This window comes from Squalius cephalus, assembly GCF_949319135.1.
Source record: "Squalius cephalus genome assembly, chromosome: 4".
In the NCBI taxonomy this organism is placed as follows: Eukaryota; Metazoa; Chordata; class Actinopteri; order Cypriniformes; family Leuciscidae; genus Squalius; species Squalius cephalus.
Genome location: NC_137125.1, coordinates 45,185,750 through 45,199,047, shown reverse-complemented (window position 1 = coordinate 45,199,047; position 13,298 = coordinate 45,185,750). Strand labels below are relative to the sequence as shown.

The 13,298-nt window shown below is 38.9% G+C and overlaps 1 protein-coding gene across 23 annotated transcripts in view; it reads right to left on the bottom strand.

The window, feature by feature from the left end:
* grip1 (glutamate receptor interacting protein 1) overlaps window positions 1–13,298 on the bottom strand; it is a 248,060-nt gene that overhangs the window by 32,692 nt on the left and 202,070 nt on the right. For all 23 annotated transcript variants that reach the window (XM_079868988.1, XM_079868976.1, XM_079868981.1 and 20 more), the window contains 3 exons: window positions 10,873–11,019; window positions 7,141–7,290; window positions 481–667 (listed from right to left, as the gene is read on the bottom strand). In XM_079868988.1, coding sequence (XP_079725114.1) covers window positions 481–667; window positions 7,141–7,290; window positions 10,873–11,019 — 484 coding nt within the window. The remainder of the gene's footprint in view (window positions 1–480; window positions 668–7,140; window positions 7,291–10,872; window positions 11,020–13,298) is intronic.

Sequence of the window (13,298 nt, the reverse complement as noted above, 5' to 3'; positions counted from 1 at the left end):
AAGTTTTAATGTAAATCCCCATCAGTCAATGCGCAAGTTCATTTGGATGCCAGCTGAGGCTCTGGTGCTCAGGTAATTATAGTTAAGTGCTTTGCTCTATCACGTAACGGTGTAGTCAATCACAGCCCAAGCAGACTGGAAATCAGATCGTCATGGCCAGGCAGTTATATATCATGTGTGATCATCGCATTATATCATCGATGGAGATGTGGCTCTGCGGAGGACAAGTTATAAGCTGCGAGAACAGCGCAGTGATGTAATAACTGTGGGCTTTGGGATGTGTTCAGATAATCAAAATTAGATTCGAGATTAAATATTCAAGATTCCCAAAGGGAAGTTTCACAGTTCTCTGATAACGCAAACAATTAGACTGCACCGAGCGCTGCGATCTGTGGAAGGGTTTCTGGAATATTAAAAAGAGTTTTAACTAGGTCAAATGAGGCACTGGAGATTAATATAAGTCGTGTTCGGTGATCTTACCGCTCTGCCGGGCTGTCGGGGTCTATGTAAGCGATGAGCGGTGGAGAGGACAGGGTTTCTGTGGCAAAGACTCCTCCTTGGAGCTGGATCCCAAAGCCCATGATGGAGTCGCTAATGAGGGTCACCTCTGTTGTTTCTGTGTGGACCACCTGCCCAGCCAGTCCTACGGTACTGGAAGCTAGAGACACTACAGGAATGAAAAACATAGGACAACAGGGTCACAAATAGCAGGAAAAGTTCCTCACGATAACCTATAAAATGGATTTTTTACTCTTATTGGGGCTCAAAACGACCTGCCCCATTCATTTTTACTATATAGAAAAGAGCAGCTTGAACCTCCTGCTAAATGGTCCAATTCTCACTATTAGCTAGTTGCTTATTAGTACGCATATTACTAGGATATTGACTGTTTATTGCTTATAAAGCACATATTAATGCCTTATTCTGCATGACCATATTCTACATCCCTTAATCCTACCCAATATCGAACTACCTTACTAACTATTAATAAGCAGTAATTGGGAGTTTGAGGCAAAAGTCATAGTTAATAGTTAGTTAATAGTGAGAAATGAAGCCTAATCTAAAGTGTGACCAACAATCCTTTTAAAGGTTTCAAATTACTATTGTGTGCAACTCAGAGCAGCTTTCCCCAGAATTAAATGTTGTGAGCCCCTGAGTCTTTGCAGTGACTGAGCTGGATCTGTGCCCTCACTGCAGATAAGAATTCAATGTGTGGGCTAGTATCTATGGGCCAGCTAGGTGCGCTTTGAAATAAGAAAAGGCACTTTGATATAGAGCTAGTGTATTATTATGTATTATATCGCAAATCAGACCACAGGGATTATAGGCAACTCCTTCTGTAGATGGTATGAATTATGAGGTTGAAAGAACTTCTTATCTTACAATTCTGGGTCTGAAATGACTATATTATGCAGTTCTTAAATATAGGGTTGCCACTATACCAAAATTTTGAGATTTTAATACCAGCTCAAAAACTAATATGCTACTGTACATAGTTCTTATAAAAATTAAATATTAAGGATGCACTAGTATTATTTCTGACTGCTACCGCTCAGTTATATTTTTTAATGATGTATATATGATTATAGTCTTTATTAATATTTAAAATGAGCTTTTATTTCAATATGTTCAAGTTTTAGTCACAAAAAATAAATCATAAAAATAATATATTTAAAAAAAAAAAACTTCATAAGACCATTAAAAGCATACCATTATAATATGCAGTATAAAAAATGGATATTCATTTTGATATTTGCTAGCGTTTTTAAAAATTAAAAACTTTAGTGCTAGATTACAGTAAAGACAATTTAAATGTACAAAATGGGATAAATGAGCATAGATAAATATGAAATATCAGCTGATAATGATAAACTAAAACCTGTTCATGAGTTTAAATCTAGTCTATTTCTATTAGACACAGAAACAAGTCTGTGAAAAAAGATAGGCCCTGTTGTTTTCACTGCATTGATTGAGAGACATTAAACCAGCTTACTGAAAAGCAGACAGGCACATAAGCATAACCAATGTGATTTACACACTGCGCTTCGCTCCATTTACAATTGTCTATATCAATAAAGTCTCATGGGAAACATCTCAATTGCAAAGCCACATATTCGAACTGGGCTGCAAAAAGAACCAATTTTTCCAACGTTTATGGACAACAACATTTGGAGATCTTTTTTCACTCTGCGTGCTTTCAAAGAGACGAGTGAAAATGCGCCCTGACACACGAGCGCCCTTCACACCCTTGACTGACCAAGCTTGAACTGTCATCTCAAGCACCAGGGAGCACAGACGGTAGTCAGGAGGTCTCTTTCCCCATAGACACATACAGAAATCTGCCTCCAGGTTATCGACCGGGCTCGCCGCATTCTTAAAGAGCCTGTTATACTCTCCAGATCGCTCTAGTGTGACTTCAAGAGTGAGTCTATCCGAGATTGATGGCCCTGCTCACGGGCTAGATTTACCGCACCAGACACCTTTATTGTTTTAAATGCGGTGACCTTTCCTTTTTTATTGGGAGTGAGGGATGAGAGAGGGAGGTTAAGGTGACGCAGATGAAGATAGGACGCCTCTTGGATGCTGAAACGCTTTTAGGGACGGGTTTGCGGTGAACATCGATCAACGATCGTTCGGGATTCTTTCTGTCTGAAGCACTGAAAGTGATACTGACTGGTCTTTTCGGGAATTGCTCAGGGGCCGCAGACTGCGAATTGACCCGACAAGGCTTTGCGCGCTTCGGAGTCTTGCTTTTGCGAGGCGATTCGGTTAAGTGGTGTCTTTGATTTGTGGTAGACTTCAAAAGCTCTGACAGACAAGCAAGCACCTGAGGGGTCATCGTCTACACATCTTAAAGAATTGCCAGCTGACTAACTCTCTCTAGCTCATTCGCTTCCTCCTCTTCCTTCCTGCTAGAAATCTTCATTTGTGCTTCCCACAGACCAATGAGTCAGCTGTAACTTGAAATCCTTAGAATGAGTCAGAAGGGTTCTGAAACATCTTTTCTTCAACAGAGAACTTTGGAGGCTTTTTAATGGAAAACGCACCTTTGATCCCAAGGCCCTTGACTTGCGTCATCAAATATATAACAATAGGAAATGCATAAGGGTCATTATGACCCCCATTACGATTTGGGATAATGTTATTTTTTTTGCTGAACCATATGAAGGGAACTTAAAAAAAATACATGAAGGTGAGTAAATAATAATTAATGTCATTTTTTGGGCTTAACTACATTACGTATCTACGGGTTAAGTGTATGCCGTAGCCTGAAGAGCCTTCATGTCCTCAACACTGTCCTTTAATGTAATTATATTTTCCTCTAGCAGAACATATTAACTGACAACTGCATGAAAATCATAAACGAGGACTGTAGGCATTAGACAACAATTAAATTATGCTAATATTCTCCCGGTGAGACGACACGGTGCTAGTTCGGTCACAGTACATTAAACGCAGACTGGTTTGTTCCAGACCACAGAAACACAGAGGGGAACGTTAAAATTAGCTTGACACCATCTCCAACAGGGGTAAACAAGATTTAGAAAAGACATCAGTGAAAGCTTTTTACAACTACCTCAGCAGGAGAAGAGGAGATATGGTGCGTGTCGACAAGACAGATAGTTTCACCTCACATTCACTGCTTCATTGACTGCGTCTGATCTTGCAGTAGACACTTTCCACAACAAATTCTTTAAAAAAAAATAAAAAATACATGGGATTTGTCCCTATAATGCTTTACAAAAAGTAACAGGACACTAAACTGCGCCTGTATAAAGCGCACTTGAAAATGGCACTGCCTTCTGTGTTCTCGCTCGGTGTGAGATGGGTTGGCATCACATCCAGAGACGTGTCATTGCTGTCTGATGGGTGACTTTGCAGCATGTATCTCCCTCCATCGCTCCACTCTCTCCCTTTCAGAAGTGTCTGGGAGCTTTATTCTGTCCCTGTGAGCCAGTGACAGTAAAGGCCTCAAGAGGGACTTTTAACAAACCAATGCTACTTTGTATGCTAGAAGACGTCACTCATGCAAAGGCTGGAAATGCTGAGTCAGCGGCACTACATGCAGTGGACCCGTCCTCACTCATTTGCCTTTGCGCTATAGGCTGTCAGAACATATCTTGGGCAATTGGGCTTCTTGAAATGACTGCCTGTGCAGAGCTCTACGGACAGTGAAATCATGGTGCTATGCAAATAGGGCTCATTTGGAGCATCAATGAAGTTAATCAAGCTTTAATTAAGCTTTCAATTTGGGCCAGTGAGGCAATGAACAGTTTGCTGCCCTTTGAGCTTCACAGCAGTGGGTTGAAACAATGTGATTGCTGACAAGCTGCTAAAGTTCATTAGCGTTTCTTGGGCAATTATCAATCTATATTTGATACAAATTCAAGCATTTCAGCAAGTAGTATTTATTCATATTTTTGATTGAGTTATTATTTTTTATTTTCCAATTTTAGTAATTTTGTGATGTCATTTTTATAATTTTTTTAACTCTTTCCCCGCCATTGAAGGAAATTTCCGTCATTCTGTGTTTTCACATAGGGGGTGCTATTACGCATGTTCTGAAAGAGTCCTGAATCTCTAGATCAAAACACATGGGAAGAAAATGCAGAAACAAGAGATATCATATGTAATCATATGCATATGTAAAATAATGCAATCATCAACATTAAACAGCATATAAATCAAAACGGCCTAATGTTACTGAATGAAATGTCGACCCAGGACGAGGTATAGGACTGTGTAAGCATTAGGGGTGTTGATGGACTTGACCCACTCTATCTATTATGGTTTGGATCATTGTTCTGAATCTGATCTAGATGTAGTCTTTGACAAAATCGTGATTTCCTCAGCTTTTTGCTCAATATTTTGCTTTTTTATGAAACTTACCCATATTCAAGTGTTGATAAAAAAAGACTGCATGAAGCTAGAATAAAACGGGTTTTGGTTTAAAAGCAGATGCTCTGTTCTTTTAAAATTAGCAGACCAGTCTGACCAGGCTAGGAGACCAACTAAGACCAGCACACCAGCTTAGACTGGACTAGGAGGTTTTTAAACAGAGAAGCAACTGTGCATTATCCTGCGTGTTCCTTTTTATCTATGAATATTTTCCATTATGATATAATATACTCTGGTGTGCTCCTCTGATTAAGCATTTTTCATGTTCCTCAGTAAAATAAAAGCTGAGCAAAGACTCAATACAACTATTAAAGACCCATTATGGAATCATTTTTCTAAACAAACAGAGTCTATGAGGGGCCATGCACATGCTCGTGGCAGTAAAACTGAAAATAAATGTGTGTAATAGAGGAGATGCTCTGTTTCTGTGCGGCAGGTATATTAGCCAAACACAAGCGGCAGGCAGTGCATTAGGAAAAACTATTACAAGTGATGTTCAGAAAAAGTGCAGCTAAGTAAGTTAAACACTTCAAAGTCAGATTAAAACGGAGAATTTTTTTTGCCATTTTGAAATACCATCTCATATCCCAGTTTAATGAGACATCTAAGCAAGCCATTTGTAGGGGGACTTCGCATCTGTGGTGCTATCAAACAATGCTGTTGTTTGAGCAAAGTGAAATGTCAACTTCTAGCACAGCCGATGGCATGATTTCAGAGCGGGACAACCTGTTTGACCAAACCATGGAAGAATGGTATAATTGTTTCCAAACAGGTTTTATTTCCTATTACCAAAAATTAGTTAATTCAGTTAACAACAACAACAGAGAGGCAGAAATACTGATTCCCATTGGACTGAATCTGAAAACTGATGATGTCAGCAGCATGACCTCATCCTGCAACTCAATCATCCCTTTCACATCTACGTTCTCTACAGTTAATAACCAAGCAGCTACAAATGCAACGAAAAACAGAAACTCACAAACAAGTCAGCTACTGAAAGTTACCACGAACGAGGTCAGTGTCATGGGCAGCTGATTAACCATTTTCCAGTCCCAGCGTTTGTTTATTGGTCTTGTTGACAAAGCCCGCAGATAACACACCACATGGTATGAAAGCGTGGTCGGGTAATTACCCGCGGCAGAGGCGGCGACGCTGCTCGGTTGAAGGATATGAAATATCTTTCAGGATCTAATTACTGGGTAGCCAGAGGTGTAATTTCCCTCTTTCACTTGCCGGCTTCAGATATGGGAAGAGAATGCTGATTGTATTCACTTCAGGTACGTTCGATCACACTCGCTGATCTTATTCAGATTCAGAGCCCAGTCGCGAGAGGGAAGGATGGAAGCATGTGCAACTCGTCTGAATGTACAGATAAAGACAGACTATCATAGCGGAGACAGGAAGAATAATAGACGTATGGCTCTTCTTTAATACCGAGCGACCTCATTGCATTTATGTTGGAGTTTTATTGCTTTCGTCGCTTTCAGTGGCTTGACCAAGCTTCTCTTTTCGCACACTTGCATGCGCTTAGCATAATGAGGCAGTTATAAAGGTTCATTTCTGAGTTACTGTAGGCGGTATATTCAACCTCCTGACTTATGTTTCGCACAAAGAATGGCATAGGCAGCTATACAAATTCGAAACCTAATATCAAAGTCAAGACAAGTCCCTGGCCAGAGCCTGCGTGGAGGTGCTGATACATTACAGAAGTTTCACAGTTTCACAGGAAATCAATAACCAAGCCTTTTTCTGTTTACTTCAGCCATTCTGATAAAAAACAAAAGGGTTTAAAGAATGAATCAAAGTGGAACTGAGCAAGGACCACCGATAAATCTGTTGTTTTATGTATGTTTTTATACTCTCCACATCTAATTATCAAATTTAAGTTGCGATACATTGGAAAAAAGTTGCTTTGGGTCATACTTCTTTTTGAATAAATTGTTGAAACAGACTGATAAAACCAAATAATTCATTCTCAAATTGATTCGGCTCTCCGGTGATCCGGGTGCAGCAAATAACAGCTCACTGGAGGTAAGGATTGAATCAACTCAATCTGTTCTTCACAAAACTGTAAAATGCTTCTCAATATAGTGTACCCTCGATTCTGTTTGAAGTTTAAAGGGTTAGTTTACCCTTAAAAATTAAAGATCCCTTTAAGAATGAGGCCTCGTTTTGAATTGTACGAAATGTTTTGTTTCTTGAGTTCAGTCGAAAAATTCAACATGACTGCATCAAACGTACTTGAGCTCTTGTAGTCTTTCTTCTTCAGTTTGCGTCTCATCATGGTGCCGCGGGGACTTGTGGGATACATGGTGCGTGGCAACGTGTTCATGTTGAGTGAGCTCAGACTGTAGGCACTCATGGAGGTGGGAGAGAAGGATGAACCCAGAGCTGTGTAGAAAGAGAGAAACTCATTATCAACTCTCAATGACTCATTTCAAAACATTCAATATTAAGTATATAATGTTCAGTTTAGCTTAGTAGAATACTTCTATTTTTTTGTCCACTACAAATGACATTATCAGTATAACAATTCGAGAATTTCAGAACGTCTTAGTATTTGGTTTATCTTTCTTTTGCTTTAAAGACAGCAGCACTTAAGCTGTATGAAATCCATAAGTTAAGCTTGATGTTTATGATCTCCAGCATGATTTGAGATGATTCGATGAGCATCTTGAGAACATGTGACTGTCTGTACAAAGATGTCGATGTCACAAATTTACTTAGGTTAGTGCCCTAGAAATAGTGAAGAATCTGTCATTTTTTCTATTCATTTTGGGTTTTAACAGTTTAAATCCCATTTTGAATACCATCTTTTCAACTGAACTTTTGAACCCCAACATTTTCTAACAACAGGTGCTAGAAATGAGAGCCAAGGTTTGTCACCATTCGAGGAAATGCACAAAACAACTCAAAGTGTAGCAGACTACCCTCGTGTTTGACATTGTAAGTCTTCATCAAAGCACATCTCTAAAAATACTCCCAATTGCCTAAAAGCCACTTCTTATCAAAGAGCAGTGCCTGAGAACCGGATCACAGTTCATACTCATCAGATAGAGAGATTCAAAGCCATGTTTTTAGCGCTCACAAAAAAAAAATCCTAACTGGCAGAACATTACTACTACTACAAAAAATATGTTTTGTTTGGCTGAGACACTGGTGATGCTGAAAACATGGCAGGATTAGAGCAGATTACAGTCTTATTTTTGCATTGCTGTTTGAAACAGATTGTCTGCTCTTGCCACATGGAAGGACATTCTGCCTTTCTATCTTGTTTTTATGAGGCCTTCTTGTCCATTTGTGAATTGTAAAGGATGAGCTCTTCCTAATGCAAACATTAAAGAGTTGATGTCCAGCAAATGCTGGCTAATTTGTCTTAAGGGAAAAAGAAAACAGCAGCTTAAGTAATACAACTCTCGGAGGAGTTTGCGTTCACGCAGTATCAAGGACACATCTTTCAAAGATGGAAAAAGCCTTTGAACTTCCAGAACCTGGGGGATATATAATCCAGGAATAAAAAACGAGACTGTGACTAAAATGTATTGATGGAATGACAGTAAATTATGTGAAGCCACCAGCATTGAAGTGCCCACAGCATCTTTATGGCACTCCTGAATGGAGAATGTGAATCATGACTGTGAAGGTTGGGAAGGTGCCGCAAGAGATTGTAGTTGTGTTGCTAACTTTAAATTCAATCATATGTGTGAAATAAGTGGCAAACTGTGAAATCGCAGGTTGGCAGTTTGCTGTACCATTGGTTGCTGCAGGGGTTTTCAAACTGAAGTCTGCCAGGGGGTGTTAGGGATCCACAGAAAATTGATTTTTTGGGATTGTCAAAATAAACGTAATATTAACTATATTTTTTATATCATATATCGAATGCATTATTAATTTATAATATATTAATTTATTAAATTAAAATTAGATTAAATTAACAATTAAACACGTTTAATGTTTCCCCCCTTTTTTACATTTTGCTGTCTAAAGGCTGGTTGAAAATCATCAGATTAATCAATTTTATCATCCTATTGGCAGTCCTAGTTTTAAACGGTAGGAAATAGAAATAAAAACCAAGCATAATAAATAAAAATAAAATACGAACATTTTAAATATAAAGTTAAAAATAATAATAAAAATTGAATTGAGTAAAAACCCAATTTTTTTTAAAGGGTTTATAATGTAGTGTGTAGAAAACATGTTGTCTTTATAGTATGACAAGATCATACAATCGCACAGTATAAATAGGTCTTTACATATATGGCTGCCATTATATTTTATGAAGGGAGTTTTTTTACAAGATGATCATCCTATTTTGCATCAAAACATTCCCTAGGTTGCATTAATGGTCTTTGTCAATCACGTCACCTCTAAACGCCAACTATCATTGACAATGAACAACATCCAGTTGCTTTAGTGCTGCAAATCACTGTCAGTGTAAACGAACAATTACAGGTCATCTCTAACAGTCTCACGGTGCCCTTGAAATGCATAGAGTGCCAGCAAAACAGATCGATAGGGCCCTGATGGCTGGAATTTATAGTAATGAGTCCATATAATTAAATCAGGCTCGCTGAAAGAGGAAAAGCATGACCTAAAAACACAAATGAGGAGTGCTTTTGTGACAAGTGACAATCTCCCCATCTTATCAGCCAATTAGAGAGCAAATCTAGGGCCTCAGGATGTCAGTCATCATTGACTACATGTCCCAGAATGTATTTGAGACCATAAAGTCCACCCATGACCGCACAGGGAGAAACGATCAGGTCACATTGCTAGAATGTCAATAGTGCAATATCGCTTCCTTAACAAGGATTATGTTCCATATCCCCCAATGAATGGCAACACAAATGAGTCCTGTGGATTCGCTGAGTATCTTCCGCACAACAAAAAACACAAAAGTCTCCCTGAATGGCTCAGTGCTCGTCTGGCTTTGTTCGGTGAGTCTGAGCTTTGCCGTAATGTGCTCTCGCCTCTGGTAGAATAGAGCTCAGCTACGCCCACAGATGGAGAATAAAGGCCAGATATAATACGGAGGAAGAGAGCAGTACAGAGAGAAAAACAGTCTTTAGCCTCAGCATAGTTTAGAGACAAGGAAACAGCCGGGGAACAAATTAGTTCTGCTCTGTTTTCCAAAGAGATCAAATAAAACGCACTAAAAAAGACAAAAACAAAAACAGTCTTATCAAATAAAGCGCAAATGAGACATTCTAACATTTCTTCCTGTATTCATCACATTTATTTACGTGAAGCGCGACGCTAGCAACGCCAAGGTCGTGGGTTCGAATCTCAAATAATGCATGATTTAAACTGATTGTATAAAATATAAATATATTTACAATACACCTTAAATCAGTGGTTCTCAACTCCAGTCCTCGGGACCCGTTGCTCTGCACATTTTGTATGTCTCTCTTATCTGACACACTCAGTTCAGTTCATGGAGTCTCTCTTAACGAGCTGATGATCTGATTCAGGTGTGTTAAATAAGGGAGACATACAAAATGTGCAGAGCAGCGGGTCCCGAGGACTGGAGTTGAGAACCACTGCCTTAAATATAATGTGGTAAAAGTGTCCGCCAAATGCATAAATAAATGTAAAAAATACAAATACAAATTTACAGAATTCACAAAGTGACATTTTTTGACATCAAGCATAATTTAAGATAACTTTAAATCTTGCATTTTCAGCAAAAGATACAGCATCTTCACTCCCATTGGCTGTCTGTGCTCATTTGCATATTGTTGAACTCCACCCAACTTGATTATGGTCAACTTGATGCCATGTGGCATCGATTAGCCAATTTTTTTTGAAAATACACGAGACCTTGAGTTTTTATTAAACAATACATTTGAAAATCAATTTGGAAGTCTAAGTTATAAAGCCAAAACCCATAAAACAATGGAATAAATCGGTCACTGATGAGAGACGAGGAAGATACAAGAGGATGAGGATGAAGGAAAAGGGAAGGAACATTACGGGGATTGTTTGGAGAGGTTTTCTGCTTGGTCTGGCTGCGGGACTGGTCGGGGTGGTAGGTGTTATAGTGTTGATAGGGAAGGAAGTTGCTGTTGTTGTTGGTTCCGGATTCCCAGGGCAATGTCCGGTTACTCCTCTGCACCTTGACTGACCACACGGAGAGGAGAGAGAGAGGGAGGACGTGAGCGGGAAAAGCATACAACACCACATAAATGCCAATGTATAACATACAAGGAGAGACACTTTAAGGCTTTTCAAACCGTGCTTGAACCTGGAATAAAACCACCATTGTTAAAAATGAACTAGTTTAGCAGTTTCATGTTTGAAATGCCCATTAAATGCTTATCAAGCTGCTTTTTGATTGGTCCAAACATTTGGATTTATTTTTTTTTGTTTTTTTTGCAGGGAGAGTTGACTAAATAATTCAAATACATGTTATTCCAAACCTGTATCAATTTCTTTCTTCTGTGGGAAACCGTTTTTGTCCATTCAATGAAAGTCAATGCGTCCAAAATAAATATATTACATTCAAATAAAATAAAAAATAAAATGTTGTGGTGAATTATACCTTTAAGAAACGTTCTAGGTCAAGGCAACCAATATCACAAATACTGTAGACCTCACCAAAAATACAGCTGCAAGCTACCTTGCAGTATCTTCTGAGACTTTCTTTCTGTTATACTGTACAAAGTAGACAGGCAGACTTACTCACAAACAAGCATTCCCACAGCAAGGTATTAAATATCCAATAGCTAGTTCTTCCAACAAAACATCCTCCTAAAATACACAACCACGGACACCTGCATTGATTATTTTCTATTTTGGCTCCTTTCTGTTTTCACAGTTAATTTTAGCAGCATGTCTGCTGTGCTCTCAAACACATAAGCACACAGCCCGAAAAGATAGATTACAAAAGCAGTCTCAGAGAGAGAAGAGAGAGGCAAACTGGAGGGCAGTGGCTGCAGAGGGGATTAGACAGGAAAGAGACTCGGTGAGAGGTGAGGAAGGAGTGTGTTTTTGTGTAAGGCAGGAGACCAGGGATCCATCATCATGATAGCATCAAACAGTAGCACAGAGTTGAAAGACAGTGAAGAATCCATTGGGACCGAAGGTAATCAGGCCTGGACAGATGAGAGCTATTACTTCTACAATTATGTGTGTGGGGGGGAAATAAAGAGAGATTGCTCATGAATCATAGAGGGGAAGGCACACATGAAAATATGAGTGTTTTTGCAGGCATAAACAATGTAGAATCTCTATACCAAGGGTGTCAACAAATTAATAGAATAAAGATTAATCTTTTTTTTTGTGCATTATCATGATTATTTTGAGTAGAACATTTTAGTTAAAGTAGAGAATATTGTATTTTTTCATTAAAATAAATGTATAATTATATAATATAATATAAATTCATATAATAAATACAGCTTAAATGTGCTCTAAATCTATTTTTAAATAGTAGATTTTTTTATTTTATTTTGAAGTTAACACAATATAGCTTAGTCTCTCTATACCAGGGCTGGCATCATATTAAAATATTGTATGAATGCTGTATGTATATACAGTATGTGGTATATGTACAATATACACTCTGTAGTGTGCACTTAATACATTGTACTACAAAAAAAACTACATGCACAAGATAGCCAAGCAAAACGATTGGGTTCAGTGTTTGCATCAGAAACAAGAATTATTTTTGTTTTCAGCAGTAGATTCAGATGTTTTCTGTGGCACACAGACACTGCCACCCATGGAAGCCCTCCAGACTGATGTTGTGTTTGCATGAGTATGCGGTGACAAGGCAGAATGTGTATGTGTGATGCATACGTGCGTTAAGGTTTCAGCCAGCTGTCTGGTGTTTTGACGTTTTTTGGCATTTGCCATCTGTCTGGAATTTCACCGTGGCTGGCATTTAGATCTGTGTTAGTATAGAACGCTTCACTGCACTAAATCTGCTCGAGCTGAGGAAATAGAGTACACGTTTGTGTGTGCGAACTGCGTAGTGGACGTGCAGGTGCATAGTAATGCGAGAAGCCTGACAGTAGACATGTGCGGCTCTTCACAGGATTCAGGAGTGCGTTTCGTCCTGTGAATGTGTTTGGATGGTGCTCTAAACTGAATTTCCTTCTCTTAAGAGCCAATCAAGACGCCTCCTACCAGCTGACCCAAGGGTCACTTCATTGTTTTCTAGTGCTGGGCCTCTAAAAAACCCTTACGACAGCAAGCAAGAAGCATTAGTATGCTGTGCAGGTCCACGCTTATTTATGTTCTCTGGTCCTAGGCTTTAATCCACATTCTTATTAAGTTTATAGCATAAAGGTCGTACAGCCACTGACCTTGTGTACGTTCTGCAAAATAATTCAAATTTGTCAATAGGGATTTTTTTTTTATTTCAGTGAAGGATGCCAGCAGAACAGCAGTACAGG